The 18,278-nt window shown below is 38.1% G+C and overlaps 1 protein-coding gene across 2 annotated transcripts in view; it reads right to left on the reverse strand.

Annotated features, from left to right (window-relative positions):
- ABCB11 (ATP binding cassette subfamily B member 11) overlaps window positions 1-18,278 on the reverse strand; it is a 73,058-nt gene that overhangs the window by 25,642 nt on the left and 29,138 nt on the right. Inside the window, exons 10-17 of one of the 2 annotated variants that reach the window (XM_036254511.1) lie at window positions 15,441-15,554; window positions 13,259-13,369; window positions 11,198-11,323; window positions 9,590-9,793; window positions 7,878-8,048; window positions 6,944-7,145; window positions 5,951-6,020; window positions 1,549-1,651 (exon numbers count right to left, since the gene is read on the reverse strand). In XM_036254511.1, coding sequence (XP_036110404.1) covers window positions 1,549-1,651; window positions 5,951-6,020; window positions 6,944-7,145; window positions 7,878-8,048; window positions 9,590-9,793; window positions 11,198-11,323; window positions 13,259-13,369; window positions 15,441-15,554 — 1,101 coding nt within the window. Of the gene's footprint in view, window positions 1-1,548; window positions 1,652-5,950; window positions 6,027-6,943; window positions 7,146-7,877; window positions 8,049-9,589; window positions 9,794-11,197; window positions 11,324-13,258; window positions 13,370-15,440; window positions 15,555-18,278 lie in introns of both variants that reach the window. The other variant, XM_036254510.1, reaches the window with a different exon arrangement.

The following is an 18,278-nucleotide window of genomic DNA, read 5'->3' on the forward strand; positions in this document are numbered from 1 at the left end:
TTATTAATACATTGAAACCAAAAGAGAACCTGAAGAATCCTTTGGTCATAAGACCATAAATAGTACTGTACTTTCTTTCAAATTTGTCAGTGTGAACCAATGCTTACAATTACTTTCAAAATGAATTCTCATGTTGAACTTTTTAAAGACAATTTGAAATTTTATCATACATAATAAATGTGCTTGTACTTAAAACAGTCTCTGACTTATATGCTTTGATACATTTTATAATTTAGGCTTTAATTTTTTTGTAGAAATTCCATTTTTTTCCTACTAGTTTTGAAATCTTCTGCTGTCCTACTAGGTGCAGGGCACTGGGTAAGGTGCCCAAGTTGATACAAACAAAATGCTATCTAGTCACTAACTTTAAGAAGCTTATAGTTTAGTAAGGGGATAAGACAACACAACCTCAAATAAAATTCAATAAGAAAAGTGCCATGAAATGAGTCAAGTGAAGAATGAGGGATCACAAGTGAGCGTGTCAGGGCTGAAGAATCAAGTGCAATGCTTAAGAAAGGCTTTGAGGAGGAGGGCGGTCACTCTGTGCAGGTTAGCGCCCCGCAGCTCCGGATACATGCCTCCTGAGGAAGGAAGTTGTATATTGCTGTGTGGGTTGGCTCCTCTCCTGTCTCTGTCATCTTTGTGTTGTTTTGAATTATGTTAAAATTAACAGTATTGATTAGTTACCACAGATGGTAACTAGGCTTATCATGGGGATCATATTGTAAGGTATGTTGTACATAATTATATGTCAATTAAAACAATTTGTGATAACTTGTATAAGGCTAACCTTATCAAATACCTTTGTTGATCAAACAGTTTTGCCTAGATTATTACAATTTAAGAAAGAGATTAAAAATCGGGGGAAAAAAGTTTTCAGATATTCTTAAAAACTTAAAAAGGATACCTACATAACCCTGGCTGGTTTGGCTCAGCGATTAGAGCGTCGGCCCACAGACCAAAGAGTCTTGGGTTCGATTCTGGTCAAGGGAGCGTACCTTGGATGCGGTTCGTCCCCAGCCCTGGTTGGAGTCATGTGGGGGGCTACTGGTCAATGTGTCTCTCTCACATCGATGTTTCTCTCCCCCCGCCCAACACCCACACTCTATCTGAAGATATTTGAAAAAAAAATCCTCAGGTGAGGATTAAAAAAAAAAATCATTATCATACAGAGCATGCTCCCCAACCATAATCCAATAAAATTAAAAATAAATAAATAAGTAAAAGGATATCTACATAATGAGTAATTTACTAAGTACATGTAATTTGTCTGTGTTTATTAGAATGGTACATTTAAGAACTATTAATTAACCCTTAATAGTCCGGTTTTAGTTACCACATATTCTTAAAAGTAATTAATTAATCTTTCTTTAAAAACATTGTGTAAAATTTAGAATTTCCATCAGGCCCTGGTGTGTTCTCCCATTTAGTCCTACAGTGAAATATTACTAGATACAGGCCTTGAAAACTCATATTCTAGATTTAAAGGGCATACAATAGTCCCAGGAGAGACTTTTTCCATTTCCCCACGAGTGGCTGGGGCCTGACCTTTCTGTCTTCTTCATAAGTAGACTTATGATCTATAACAGCTGATGGAGGTTCATGTACCAGGTAAGAAAGCTGAGACTTGGAGCGTTGCCGGATGGAAGCTCTGTAAATAAAAAGACGAAAGAGGCTGTAGATTGTGGGCAGGTTGGAACAGGATTCAACATGTATCCAAATTTACAACACATGTCAAATAAACAGAAATGTTTGCCAGGTCACATGGTAAGCAGATAAGGGAGCTTTCTGTTTAGACTTAACAGAGCTATTCTTAGGGCAGAATTAAGCAGTGCTCTGGGCCCCAAATTAGACCTTGACCCAGGAGGGAGAAAGAGAAAGGGTGTAACGTTGTCCTGCTAGTTTACCAGAAAAGGTGTAAAACTCAAATCCATTCTGAACCCACATGGTTCTGTTAATTGCTATAATGACAATGGGTCATTGCCTTTATTTCCCTTCTGGTTGTAAGTTGTAGTTTTGATTCTCTTTCTCTCTCCCCACCCCTCCCCATCAACCTCCATCTGATGTTTACTTTAAAGTAATACCACCTGGATACAAATGAGCTAGTAGAAGGAAAAAGAACCTCTAGTGAGATTTTCTCCAGGCTATTATCACCCCTAGGGATGCATTTAATTAACAAATATCTTATTGAAATGTAATTTAGCTTGATGTGTTCATTCATTCATTCAACAGCTTTATTGGGCACCTGCATCATGCCGACCAACGCCCGGTGCTGAGGGGGGTACAAAGACCGGTCAATCACAGACTTCCCTCTCAAGGAGCTTCAGTCTATAGAAGAGCAACACATGTACACCCAGTCCTAATGGAGAAAGGATGTGCTAAGTGCTGTAAGGCAGGTTTGAATAAAGAGTATGGAAATATAAAGGAAAAAGAAATGTATGGCAGGTGTTACCATGAAAGGCTTCTTGGAAGAGGTGGCAAGTTCGAGTTTTGGAGGCTAGACGAAAAAGCATTTCTGATTGAGAGAACAGAGAAACAGAAGCAGGAAGAGGGGAGAGAACAGGAACACACATTATGCATACCTAGTACAGGACAGATGTAGAAAGTGATTGGTTCAGGCTGTTTTTCTGGGAGGGAGACTCCTGCTCTCCTCTAGGTTAAGAATGAAAATATGTAGCATTGGGAGCTGCTGTCAATGATGTTAAAACTCTTAAGGAAAGAAGTTTCTTGAAAAATAAAGCCAATAGTTGGGGGGGGGTGTGGAGTAGAGCTGAGAAGAGGAGAGAGACTTGGACAAGTCACTGAAGCCAAAGCATCCCTCTTGGAATATTTAGTTAAGTCAAGGAATTCTCTCCCTTTAAAGGTTAAACCAAGTTGGGTTAGGTTTTCATTCATTTGCAAATAGAGTTTTCAGTGACAAAGGCATGCTGAAAACTTGGGAGAAGGAAAGTTTCTTATCAAGCACTTAATTGGAAGTAATATGGTCTAAAGAGAGAGATGAAGAGACCTTAGCAACTGCTTAGTACAATCTAGATAGAACCATGCACAAGTCTCTATCATTTGTGTCCAGGTGAAACTAGACTAAAACTAGTATCAAGGTGGTGCCTGCCTATTGTATATGCTCATTTAGCCTTCTTGAAAAGGCAGTAACACATCAACTTAATTACTCTAATTTGCTACCATGTTCTGTTAATGGTACTGCCATGCTCTTAGTCACCCAGGTCCAACAAGGTGCATTTATCTCAATTCCTCCCTCTTTCTTGTTCCTGCATATTCAAACTCTTGCCAAACCTCATTATAAATAGGCATGAAGCCACTCCTCACCCCTGCTGCCTGCTACCAAACTGGCTTCTTCTGGGACACCTCATTTCCCTCCCAATCTGACCTAATCTCTACAGCAATGGAGTCATTTTGGGGGGGAGCAGGTAACTAAGGTGGAGCTGTCCTCTCCAGAGGTGTAAGGAATAGGCACGTGTCACCTGGAGAGAGCAGAGTACACGATAGGGCTGAGATTTAAGTTCATGGGGCTAAAATAAAACTCAAAGCATTAGAAGCCATACTAGGGGTATGTGGAGAGAAGGCATCAAAATATAGCTGACTAACTTCCAGTTCTGAGCATGACAGAACTATATTCTTGTCCCCTTGGATTTCTACTCCTTTAATCTTACATTTCTTTTTTTTAAATATGTTTTTATTGATTTTCTAGAGAGAGAGAGGAAGGGAGAGAGAGGGAAACATCAATGTGAGGGAGAAACATCCATCCACTGCCTCCTGCACGCCCCCTACTGGGGATCAAGCCCGAAACCCAGGCATGTGCTCTGACCAGAAATCGAACTGGGACCTCCCAATCTTGGATGGTGCTCAATCCACTGAGCCACACCAGATGGGCTTATCTTACATTTCTTAAGTCTCTCTCTCCTCCCTAGCCCCCCAAACCATTCCACGTGTCTAGCATAAGCTGTCCCAATGAGATAGCCAGGCAGGCGTCCTACCTGCCAGCCAGTCCCTGCTCTGATCTACCATAAACACCAGGGTTATAATTCATCTCACCCCGTTCAGAAAGCTGGGACATCTGCCGCTGCCTTTCTCAGAAGCTGCCTTCCCCCTTCTGCAAATAAAAACAGCTAATTCGGGGAATAAATGCTTGCTTTCTCTCAACAGCACTATTTAGGAAATTAATTACTACCATCCATTAAATTGTTCTTGAACCTAAAATATATGACTAAAGAGAGACTTAGCCTTCAGAAAGACTGTAGGCAAGGGAATAAGACACAAATTCACATTCTACTTAGTCATCTTTTAAAAAAAATCTGTCAGCATACACAAGGAGATATTTTTAACCATCCTTTTCACTCAGACTTATAAATCTTTCTCTGCAGGAGGTTATTAGCTTCTTTCTGTGTGTAGATTGGATTTCCGGATTTCTCATCTTACCAAAATGTAGAATCTGTGAGAACAAATGGTCAAGTAGGAAATGCTTGTATTAAAATAGCTATCTGATCCTAATAATAGACTGTAAGTAAACTACTTATAATAGGTGGAATTTGGTTCATCTGGAAAGTTAAGAAAATATTTATTTTCTTGTCAACATAACCATGAGATACATCTCTTTGCAACCGTAAGCCTAATAATCAAAAGAGATGCCTAGTTTTTTTTTGTTTTTTTTTTTTAAGAAGTTAGTTGATCTTCAGGTTTTGATTCTAATGATCCTTAGAATTTAATTTTTTCTTCCAATCAGAAAAGCATGATGAAACATAATGCCAGGTGTCTAAAAAAACTGCTTAATAATTTTGGCAACTTCATAGAATAACTTGAAGCTATAATTTTATTCTTTTCCAAATTCAATAAATTCAATAAAACTAATATTTCATGAAATTTGTCTGAATAGTCTTGTTCTCAAAAGGAAAAATAAAACACTGTAAGTATAAACTTAGTGAACTATCCTTTGAATATTAAAAATAAATAAATTAGTGTTGGAACTACTTGAAGTTGTTACCTGAATGTTTTGTTTTAAGCTCTTTAACCATTTTTCAATAGATGATTAGCTAACTATCTTGAATGAGCAACTCCTGTAACTGAGCCTTTGCTCAGAGAGCTGCCCTGAATTAAATGATCTGGAAATGGTAAGAAAATGGTAGAGAAAGATGCTGTCACCTCATTGCCTACTATAGTATCTTAACTTAAGAAAAAAGTCTTTAATAACATTTTTATAAATATAGACAATATTCCGGAGCAGAATTCTTCTTAATTAACAGTCTTTTAGTATCAAAAGAGCTATTTTATTAAAACTCTTAAACCAAGATGAAAGACTAAAATATGCAGCCTTGTTAATAGCATGCTACCAAAAAAAAAAAAAAAAATGTTTTGAGAATGACTACCCATATAGTTATCCACAGAAAAATAAATAGCTAAAATTAAAGAAAAAGAAGTAGTTGTTTAGGAAAGTCCTCTTTAAACATTAAAAGATACATTTCTTATTCCATCTAAGTAACGCATAATTTGACTTTGGATGGGTTGCTCTAGAAGAAGAAATATTTGAATTCAATTGCAACTCAGTACATTAAAGAGTATAGCTGAAGAAATAAATTTGACCTTCATGTAAGATGGCCATTCATACTACAGTTAGCTTTGGGGGGAACAACTAAATACAGATTTTTCTCTTAAAAAAAAAAAATCCCCTTTCTAAGTTTATTAAACAACATTTTCCCTATAGAGCATTTCTATCATGGCCCTACCCCCAATAAGATGAGAAGCTAAAGTTAAACAAAACTACCCATAAATTAGAAACAGGAATATCAATATAGCAACCAAGGATTCATTTGTATGTTCCTACTACACAAGACCTAGGGCTGTCCTGGTAGTACCTGAAATACTGCCTATGGATCATAGCTGCAGAAGACTCCTAAAAACTTCAGAAAACCTTAGTATCTGCCCCATGGCTTGAACTTACCTTAAACTAGCCTGGTAGCTCCCTCTGCTAAAGGTCTGCTTGTTCTCCAGTAAAGCACCTTCGGTGTCATCTTTTCCTATTTTAACACAGCATGAGTTTTCTTAGTGTATGCAATGAGCAGAACCATATCAAAATAAAATCATTTACTATGTTTGCGTAGCACATCATTACTACATCTGATGCTAAAACACTCTATTGACTTTATTGCACTAAGTAAAACAGTACTTATCCAGCATATTCTAAGAAAAAGTTTTCAAAACACTCATCAAGATCGAATCTTTCAAACCATATATGTATTACAGCCCATGTGTTATCACCATAGAAATAAATACCTTATAGCATGAATCATAAAAACTTAAGGGAAGCCCACTAGAAGTAGAAAAAAAATAATAGACTCACCTAATTGTTTTATAAAAAATGTTTCAGAATAAATCACATATGTTAAATGTATATAGTTATACAGTTATATGCAGTTACAGACTATACAGCTATACCCAGTGGAGTTCAAAAATTCATAAGTGGTATGGTAGAAAAAGTATAGAGCAGTTGATAATGTAGATCGGGATAAACCATAAAATCTGAAAATTCAGATTGAAAAAGAGAAGGTACCCTAGGGCCAGAGATATCTATTTACTTTAGTAAAAATAAGCACAAAACATTTTAGTCATTGATTCATTCACTCAACGGACAAGAACAGAGCTCCTACTGTGTGAGGACACTATAGGAAGCCTCTTATTTGCAAAATGTGGGGGGATGGGGAAGAAAGGGAAATGGAGTTGAATACTCTTCCACAGAAGACCTGGGCTGTATGACTTGATCAAGTAATTGAATCTCCTGAGCTCCTGTTCTTTCCTTTATTATTTATATAATGCCTCCAAGGGCTTTTGAGAGAACAAATAAGACAGTGTATATTAAAATGCATAGGAACACATAAAGCATTATATATGATAAGTATTTAATATAATGTGTAAGCATAATGAAAAAGGCACTTGCCCTTTATGTCCTCCTCATTGAGGGCTTGATCTCCTTGACTTTGCAAAGTCACTAGAGTGAAGTAAACTCCTTTCCTATCCAACAATTCTTCATGTGTGCCTCTTTCCACTGCTGTACCATGTTCAAAGCCAATAATGACATCTGCAGTTCTAACCGTGGACAGGCGATGAGCAACTGAAATGATTGTATGGCCATGCTGAATCTGTAACAATGCACAGTGCACCATTAAATGAGACTGTAAGACAGAGCTGACATTGACCTTTGGATCATCTCAGAATTGACTAATAAGTCAGAGCCTTGGTCCCTGAAATACTTTTTTTATCCTCACCCGAGGACATTTTTGCATTTATCTTCAGATAGAGCAGGAGAGAGAGAGGGAGGAAAAGAGAGAGAGAAACATGGATGTGAGAGAGACACATCAACTGGCTGCCACCCACACGACCCCAACCGGGGCTGGGGACAAACTGCAACCAAGATATGTGCCCTTAGTGGAAACTGAACCCTGGTCTCTCTGGTCTGCAAGACAATGCTCTAACTGCTGAGCCAAACTGGCCAGGGCCCTGGAAAAATCCTTAAATAGGCTGTACAGACATTAAAAATGGCCAGTACACTGTCTCACATTGTTGGTCCAGTTGCTGCTATTCATCTACAGCTAAACACACAAAAAAGAGAAATTTAAAACTCACAGATTTTAAGTTAGACTAAAGATTTTAAATTTTATATGTGCAGCTTTTGAAAGTAAATCATAACTGACTTCTGTTCAACTGTAAGGAATATTGTAGTCAGCCAATATTTTCTACACAGTCAGACTGGATACACTGACTCATGTGGCATCTCTCTCCTCTCCCTTTCTTTCTCTCCTCTCAACGGGCAGCCTTTCCTACAGCCACACAAACATTTCCACATGTAAAATGAACTCAGACTTTCAACAAACCTTATTCAGTGCCTCTTGCACCATGGCTTCACTCTCATTGTCCAGTGCTGAGGTGGCCATGTCCAAAAGCAGGATCTTGGGATTTCGGACAAGGGCTCTAGCGATGGCTACTCTTTGTTTCTGGCCGCCACTCATCTGGCCTCCTCCTTCTCCAACGAGAGTGTCAAATTGCTAAGAAGAAAATGACACAAGAACTGAAGGGGAAGAATTTGATGACTCCTGACAGTGATCCATCATGAGGTCCTTTCTAGCTTTCTCCTCAAGCATGACTTTTCATAGGTCCAACTTCCCTGAAATACCCTTTCTTGAAACAGGTCTCATCAGTATTTATGTTTAAGATAAACACATTGTTTAGTTCTTTTATTCCCAGGTCCACTGGCTGTATAAGTGTTTCTGTTTAGCTCAACTTCAGATAAAATGTTTTCGCCAAACTAAAAGTTGATCAGGGTCTTGAAAATCCATTTTAGAGGGTTAGAGCACATATCAAATCTTGTATTTTTTTCTCTAGCTAGACAACACAGAAAAACACAATGCTAAGACTATTTTCCTATGTTGGATGAAAGACCAAACTACCTTTGTCGTCATTACCATCAACAGCAAATAGTTGCTGAGTATCTTGCATGTCTAGCATTATACTGGAACCTCCCAACAAAGCGTTCATGTCAGACTCTTGCCTAGCACATTATTAGCCGATGTGAGCTGAGCACCTACCATGTATAAAGAAAGCACAGAGCTGAGCTTTATACATAATGTCTCATTCAGTTCTTACAGATGTCCATGAGCTAGGTACTACTAATTCTCTTCAATTGATGGATAAGAAAATGCTAGGGTATAAAGGGGGTAAAGTAACTTCTCCAAGTTTATAAAGCTTTCAAGTAGAGAAGCTGGGACTTGTATGGAGATAGACTGATGCTAAAGCTTTAACCACTAGACTATGTTATACTTTTGGGTGTAATCCTATTCATACAATCAATTTAGAATGTAGAATAGAAATTATTCTAGAGCACAGACTCTGCAGCCAGACTACCTGGAGGTGAACCTTGTCTCTCCTGCTTTTAACAAGTTATTTGACCTCTCAGAACCTTAGTTCTCCATCTGTAGTTAGGGAGAATAATAGTAACTGCCTAAAAGGATGGTTGTGAAGGCTAAATAAATTAACAGATGTAAAATGCTTAGAACAATGCCTGGTTTGTAGTAAGCACTATATAATTCTTCTTTGACTCAGCTACCCATTAGTCACAAAATCCATATAATCACATGGAATTGGTTTTGCTGTCATTGCTGCTTATAATGAAGATAAATGAGGAATGTTTGAATATGTTGGGTACAGTGCTGAGGACACATATTAGCTGCCTAAGCACAACAAAATTAAATAACAATGGGAAACATCGAAAGAGCATTGTGCAAGTTATTGCCACATAACAAATTTATCATCTGCTTAAACAAATGCTTAATACATAGAATAAGAAAATTGCATCTTTGTCAAAAGGAGCTTTTTAAAGAAAGTTCCCCAGCTAGTTGGACTTTTAATAGATTAACAACATGGTTTCAAACAAAAGGGAACACTCACGGTACATTTCCAGGCATGAAACTAAAATACAACATTAGGAGTTTAATGATATAGGATTCACATAAAAAGAAATGCATATCATAGAACTTTTTTTCCTTCTACAACTCATGGGATTTCTTCTGGAATGAGAGGCTAGGGGTACCTGTGGCAGCTCCATGATGAAGTTGTAGGCATTGGCCTCCTTGGCAGCTCGGACTATATCTTCCATGGTTGCCTCTTCTCTGCCATAACGAATATTCTCTGCAATGGTGGTGGAGAACAGAACAGGCTCTTGCTCCACAATTCCAATCTGAGCTCTAAGCCACTGAATGTTAAGAGAGCGAATGTCATGGCCATCCAGAGTCACCTAGAGAACATGAGCACGACATCACATCTCTTGGAATCCTTCAGGGTTCTGAATCATAATACCACGTTGTACTAAACCCACGGGGAGAAAATATAGAGACCAACAAGGTTATAACAGAAACAATTCCTCGTATAATATGGTTGCTTATATAAGAATGACAAAAGGTACCTGAAATCAAATAAAGCTGTAGGACAATTCATTGGAGAAGCACAAATGATGTAAAGGTCACCTTATTTAACATGATTGGCAAGAGGTTTTAATTCCTCAATAAAGAGTAGAAACAGTTATTCACTGTACTTTGAATATTTTTACTATGTTTTGACTTGTGACCCAAAAATGGACTTCAAAAGATGTAATGAAAATAAGCAGATTCCTATCTTATATATATGTTTTACTGTAAATCTTAGTTTCTGGCCATATTCACCAAAATAGAACTATTGCTGCTCAACAGTAATGGACACTGTGAGTGGGATGAGAAAATTAAAATTACTATTAGCAAAAATATAAAAATCTTACATCAAGAAACCATGATTTTTATATTTAGAGGATAGTTATGCTGGTATGTGGCAAAGAATGCCCAATCAGAGAATGAAATGTCTGTGACAAAGGAAAATTCTAGGTTGTGTGCCATGTTAGTGTGACAGTATATGCACTATAGAGAACTCATTGCATTGAAGCATTTGATATGTCCTCAAATGATTCTGTCTCAAAGCATCAAAGAGACATTGATGGGAATGATTTAGAAAGTAAAAGACCTTTGGTATCCAGCAAATCTGGGTTCAAAATCAGGGGCAAGTTTCAGCCTCTCTGACTTTTCCTTCTCATTCGTAACATGACATTTACCTTTGGCAATCATGGTGAAAATAAGTAATCATTTTTATAAAATACTTTAATTATAATATGTGATAAATGAGTGGAAAGTATTAATATTTTTATCTTAGTTTCAGTCTGTGTTTATCATCAAATGAACAAGAGAAAAAAGACTACATAGTTTGTGAAATTATATAATTTTTTTGAAACCTAACTTCTCCAAGCAGAATCAAGAGCTGTTCTCTGTTCATTCCAGCCATGTAAGCTTTCCAATACTTAGCATTTGAAGAACTTTGGGAGAAAAGTAATAATTTTGTTATAATACAAAGAAATAAATGAAAAGCTTAGTTCAATGAAGAGGCAGCAATGCCACTTAGAATGTATCTGCATAGTCAATTCCATCCCTCAGCAAATGGACTGGTTATTCAGTGAACTCGCTCATGCAGGGAATCAGTGCAGCCAATGCGATCAAAATCATTAAGTCAACTACGTGTGCGTCAGAACGGTCTCTGTGTATGCTAGGTCTTTGTCTTTGATTAAGTTATCACCCTTCGCACTCTCCCATCCTCTGTATTGTTTCTGGAAGACACATACCATGCCTTCACTGGGGTCGTAGAATCGCTGAATGAGCTGCAGGGCTGTGCTCTTCCCAGCTCCACTGGATCCCACCACAACCGTCATTTCTCCTGGTTTGATGACCATGCTGAGGTTATTTAAAATCTGCAGCGAAAAGAACAATGTTCATATTGTCAGCAATTAGGCTACAAGTTAGGATGCTTTGTGAGGACATTGCTTTTGTTTACTTATGCCGTGTAAGCAATATCCATCGATATCCATGTACAAGTAGTAATTTAGTAAACAGTGCCTAGGAGGAGGTTTTAGCATTTAGCACATTATTCGTTACTTAGCTGATAGCTGTAGTCAAAAAATAGAGTGGTGTGTGGTAACACTTGAAGTTAAAGTAAATCAACCATGCTCACTCTTAAATGTTCCAGAATTTAATTTAAAACATCTCTGACATACTAGGATACCTGAAGAAGACTGTCCCAATTAGTTAAGGAGAAAGAAAGCCATGAAGGTAGAAAAATATACTAATTTATTGATCACATATTAACAATAAGCCAGTTTGCAAAGTTTAAGCTGTCATACACTTCTATTGTACGTGAACACATTGCTTGAATGAATAACTATCTAACAAGTGTTTGCTAGGTACAAAGTTCTAGTCAAGGTTGAGACTGAATGCTGGTAAGTCTAGAAAGGGAAGCAAAAAATGTATTCATCACCATGTGTTGGATATTTTCACCAATTTAGTGGTAATTTTTGTACTTACTATGTAGAAGTGGTTTGGGTCCTCTGTGTGACAAAATCTCATGTGTCTTTCATTTCACACGAGAGGGTCAGGCTTACAAATTTGTACTGACTGGACTGGACTCTTCCCCCAGGGCAGGCAGGCCATGGATATGCTTCTTTTTCTTTTTTTAATCACTATAGTCCCAGTACATTTTGGCACCCAGCAAGGCTAAATATATACTTGTAGTATGAATGAAGAATATTTACAGGTCTAAGCAAAAATAGTTTATTAAAACAAACTCTTGGTATTGGGAATAGAAGACAAAACAGAAATGAAATAACTGTGTTTCAATTCAGTTGGCATTTGTTGCACAGCTATTATGACCTGATTCTGAACAAATATTATAAAGGAAGTTTTTAGCCATCCATTCAAAAATATTTACTGAGTGAACACTACTTTGTGATTTCTTTTCTATAAGTACTTTTACATATGTCATGACAGTTAATATTTATATACATATGTAATATGTAACATTAATAAAAATATACTTCATAAATGTAATCATAATATATATATACTTATGCTTTACATATACCTATGATGGATGTGTGTGTGTGTGTGTGTATTTACCTACATTATAAGTATGTGGTATCAAAGTTAAGTTGCATGGAATTTAGTTCGGTGGGGATAACAGAAATATTATCAAGAAAGGGTGCTAGAGATACTCTATTAAAAATAAGAAATAAGTCTCATTTCAAAGCCAATTTGTTCAAGGGGAACAAATCCTAATTTTCCTGTAGAGTGAATTTCTTCTAAAGATACTTGCTCAGTAGGTACAGGAAAACTAAATTTTCTTCACCATAGGTGACATATGAGCATATCACAAGATTCCCTTTGCACCAGGGACTGATCTAGTGGCCCTGGTGAAATTACAGGTAGGAAGTGAAAAGCTGTAGACAACAGTTTCCTTTGCTACTTCGTTCCCTACCCACTCCGGGTATCCACCTCCTGCAGTTTCCAAGCAGGTAGTTTGACACAGCTGTACTTCTTAATTGTTCTAATTACAGTGACAAGACCTGACACACTCATTTCAACAGGGTATCATAAAGGTGACCTAACTGGAACGTGCTGCCCGTCTGTGTTCCTACCAGAGGGACTTGCACATTGTCATTATCACAAAGCAATGAGGCTTGGTGTCTGAGAAATGACACAACACCCAAGGACACATCCAGAGAAATGTGTTTCTGTTCCATGTTCCTGGAAACTGAATCATGCTTCAGAAAAACAAGCACTTAGTAGCTCTGGAAATAAATCATGGAAGAAGAAAATGCTGCCGTTGTTCCTGGGGCAAGATTGGCACTTACCTTCACCTCTGGTCTGGAAGGATAGTGGAAGGTCACATTATGGAATTCAATTTCACCTTTGATTCGATCCAACTTGTAACCATCTTCTGACATGCAGTCAATAACAGGTTTCTGGAGTAGAATATAAAAGGGATAAAGCAACATGTATTAGACGCATTTACTGTCCATCTCAGTTTGAATTTGCTCATAAGAGAAAATGACAACCAGGTAAAACATTGCAGAGATATGCTAAAGATCAGTTGCTTCCACATTAAATGATAGTAACAATAATCATTAGCATTAAGATATTATATTACTATATATTAATAGTATTATGTTACATATAATATATTAATACATATATGTTGTGTACCATATTATATAGTAACATATATGTTATCTGTATTATATTATATATTAAGGTATAATGTATAATATAAATAACTAATATATAATTAATTTTAATTAATATAAAATATGATGATGCTAATTAATAAAATACTATATTTCATTAATTAATATAATTTAATTATTAGTTATTGATATATTACTATGACATTGTTTAACAAAATACTGTATATAGTACTGATCTACATATGAAGATTATTATGTATAATTATATTATTAAGATACCATGAAAGACAATGAACCAGGTGTTTTAGTGTGCTTTTCTCATTTATATAATTGTCACTATAACCAAACAATATATGATATGCCCATTTTTTTCACTTGAGAAACTTGAAGGATCTCAGAAAGGTTAAGTATCTTGCCTAAGGCCACACAACTAGTCAACCAAGCTGGGGGTCTAACATTTGAGTATCTATTATATGATTATTAAAACTAACTGAATGTCCTCAGGTTGTGCCTTCAAACACTACCAACTTTCAATCAATTGCTGATTTTCACCTCTGTTGTTAGTAGTGAGCCTAATCTTGGACTTAACCATTCCAGTTAATCAGACAAGAATGAGGGTCATCTCCTGCTGCCCGAACACCCCAGGTCAACTTCTTCCCTCTCCCACCCTAGTGAGGAAAACTCATTATCATATCTCTATTTGGAGCTATAGGGTGACCTACTTTCTTCTTGGGTCTCTAGTAAAGGTAATAATGAATCATTTAATACCTTATTTAATGCCTTAACTCTTTAAAAAATAGTTTCAGGGGCCCTTAGACTCATCATCTTACTTGAGCATATAACAACCCCAGAATGAAATAGGATTTGGATCGCTCAACAAGCCTATGTGATTTTCAACAATCTCTTTATATCCCATTACATAAAACCCCAAAATACAAAACAGATAAAGTGATGAGGAATTTTCTTAGGCAGGTTATATGCCTCATACATTGTTATGATTTAGGGAACCCACAAAGCACCCTGGATGTACAGGCTCAGACTCTTAGCCCAGGGCATCTTTTCAGCGGTAAAGAACATATTGCCACCTACCCCTTCTGTTCTTGGATTTTGACTTCTAGCTTGACCTCCAATGATTCAATAGATTAACCAGAAAAATCCTAACCATACTACCAGTGTCCTTTTCAAGCTTATATGGACTTAGAGAATCCAATCATATGAACTTGGCCTTAAAGTCCTACATGATCTGGCCCTTCTCATCCCTCCAGCCTCTGTCCCTTGCTCACTGTTTCATCACACTGACCTTGTTTTAGTTTCTTGCATTCACCAAGCTCTTTTCCAAATGGGAGGCCTTCCTTCCATGAGTACCCTCCCTGCTCTTACCTCCCATGCACACCCCCACTCTCCCTTTGCATGACCAACTCTCCTCCTTTGGTTCTCAGCTCAAATACTACCTCCCCAGAAATGACGTCATCACCATCACGCAATTACAATACTCCTTCCCACACAGAACCATGAAAATACTCCTTCCCACTCCCAATTGCTACCACTTTGACCTGTTTTAATGCCTTCAGTGTACTCTTTTGTATTATCTTATCTTTGAATGTGCTTACTTCCTTATTGCCTGCTTCTCGGTTATGATGTGAAAGCAGAGGACTTGTTGGTTCTGTTTCACCCTTGCACTCCCATTTCAGAAAGGGTCCGGCCCATGACAGCACTTACTAAGCACTGCCGAATTTAGGGCATTGTGGTAATTCCCCACATTTTTTAATAGTGAGGTTAAATTCCTCAGTTCATTCTTCTTCTCACCCCCGACCTACGAATGATCTTTTTACTCTTGGCTTTTACATACCTCGTCTATTGTCTCAAAAATGCTGGTGGCTGCTGCACGTCCAGTGGCAAAGGCTTCCAAACAAGAAGAGGCATTGCCAAGATTTAAAGCTCCCACTATGACACTGAGGAAAATCTGAAATGAGAAGAGATAAACACAGTGTTTATGTGTTTTGGGGCTATTCATGTGAACTCATGATTTCAGTCAACACAAAGTGGGTTAGAATAGTGATGAGATCATTTGATTCATTATATGAATAGCCTTATAATAGTTTTTCTGGTTAAAGGGTCTCTATAACGATCAAGACACTATGATTAGCTTGATTGTCTTAGAGATTGGTACATGCAATATAGATCTGCTATTGCTGGTAGTATCTACTACTAGCAATAATAATAACAATAACAATATAATAAGGTGTGTTTCTAAGTGCTTTAACCTGTATTACTTCAGTTCATCTTCACAAAGAGGTTTATGGAAACAGAAGTGTATGGGGGTTAGCTAACACAACATATGTCACAACATATATTAAGTGGTACAGCAGTATCTGAACCCACACTCATGACTGACATTCTGTCTACCTCCCAGGCTCTTCTGCTGAGGTTGCATGCAGGTGGAGTGGCCAGGTTCCTGTGCAGAACTGGGGATGCTGTCCTTGACTCACCAACCCAGCCATCCCATTAAGTTAGGTAAAGGCTACCTGATCCTGACTAGATATTCCTACCAAATAGCACTCTGTTTTTATCAGTTTATAAAGGAAGAGGTAATGAGAAAATTCCTCGCACTGGCCACTAGGAGAAGCAGAAGACTCCTTCCCTCCACCCTTTCAACCAGAGATTGATTGCTGTTCACTTGATTCCTGTGGAGGATGTTTCCATGGCTACCATCTATCAAGGACTACAGTTATTTGCTGAGCTAAAAGTTGACTTCTGGCCCTAGCCGGTTTGGCTCCGTGGTTAGAGTGTCGGCCTGCGGTCCAGAGAGACCCTGGTTCGGTTCCCGCTAAGGGCACGTACCTCGGTTGCAGTTTGTCCCCTGCCCTGGTTGGTCGTGCGGGTGGCAGCCACTCGATGTGTCCCTTTTACATCGATGTTTCTCTCTCTCTCTCTCTCTTCCTCTCTCTCCTTCCCGCTCTATCTAAACAAAAAAATGGGAAAATGTCCTCAGGTGAGGATAAAAAAAAAAGAAAAAGAAAAAGAAAAAGTTGACTTCTGCATGAATGTTGTCTTTTTCAGTTAATCAAATGATCCTAGTCTATGGTGGTTTCCATGAGCTGGATTCTTCCCAGAGTCCTGCTCTGCTCTCTCTCTTCCTTATGGCTGGATCATGGGGCTTCTCGGAGCCCCCAGCCATCTCCCTCCCTTTTCAGTCACCTCTCCATTCCACACACCAGGACTGTATGGGCCAGGCCCCTGTTGGCTTCTCCCTGAATTCCTCACTCTTCATCTGTCCTTCCTGTTCCTTTTCCTTAATCATGGCAGGCAGTTCCTCCCATGGGCAGATTACTTAATCTTTCAAACACTAATTTCTTTATCTGTTACAGGGATAATGAGAGTAGATACCTCATGGGATAGTTATGAGCATTAAATAGATAATGCAGAAAAGGTGATTAATCCAGTTCAGTCACATAAATAATAGGAATGATGATGATGAGAGAAGCAAGATTCTGCACTTAGGAAATGATAAGGTGAACTGTGATTGTGGTGTAATTTGAGTTAAGGTCACCTCCATCCAAGGCCTTCCTACCTGAGGAAAGAAGGCCTTCCACATGTCCTAGCTCAGGGGTCAATAAACATTTTCTGTGAACAGCCAGATAGTAAATATTTTCGGCTTTTCAGGCCACATGGGTTCTGAAGCAATTTCTCAACTTTGCTGTCTAGTACAAAAGCAGCCATGGACAATTTAAACAAATGGCTGTGGCTGGGTTCCATTAGAACTTCATTTACCAAAAAAGGCAGCTGGCTGGCTTTAGCTTGCAAGCCACAGTTTGCTGACTCCTGGTCTAGATCTAGACTGACTCCCTATGGTCCTAAACTGAGGTTTGGGGTCAAAGGGAGGGCAGGAAGGACCACTGGGATATAATCTACCTAGGGTTGTGCTGTGCAAAAGTAAAGGGAATCTGTGACCTTGGAAGACAAATCCAGAGGCAAGAAAACAATGGTTAATGGGTCAGGCCTCAGAGTCACAGAGATCTGAGTTCAAATCCCAGCATACCACAGGGCACACATTTCATAACCTCATGGCTCCATTTCATTTTTAAGTGGTAGTGTAATAACATCAATTACAGAATAAAGTTTATTACATATGGTAATTTTATTAAATACCTCACTCAGTGCTTCACACCTTGTATACAATGAATAATGTTACTCTCTATTACTGCTATTATTTTTTGTTGTTGAGTCCAGAAGCTTAAGAGGGGCATGAAAGAGCAGCCTTCTGCACTACTCAGTTCCCTCTTATCTTTCTTCCAAATAGATCGCAGAGTATGATCGTTGTCTGGGTACAAGTGGTACCAATTACAGTCATTTATGTGAACTCCTTACCATTTATGACCAATTACCATGCAGCCAATAATGATTTTGTGCATCACAAAATGTGTTAGATTAACCTAATTGTTAATTAGTTTAGTGGATTAAAACATTTAACCCATGCATACTCTGTCTCCATAGCTCGCTGCTCAGAAGTAGAGGCAAAAAGGTGTGTGCACGCATGAGTGAAAGAGAGAAAGGGAAGGAAAAGAGAGGGAATGGGGTGGGGAGAGGGAGAGAGAGAGGGAGAGAGAGGGAGAGAGAGGGAGAGAGAGGGAGAGGGAGAGAACAATCCACGCTACTACTGTTTAAGGATGTCTCTCACCTTTCCAAA

This window comes from Molossus molossus, unplaced genomic scaffold, assembly GCF_014108415.1.
Source record: "Molossus molossus isolate mMolMol1 unplaced genomic scaffold, mMolMol1.p scaffold_m16_p_11, whole genome shotgun sequence".
Lineage (NCBI taxonomy): Eukaryota > Metazoa > Chordata > Mammalia > Chiroptera > Molossidae > Molossus > Molossus molossus.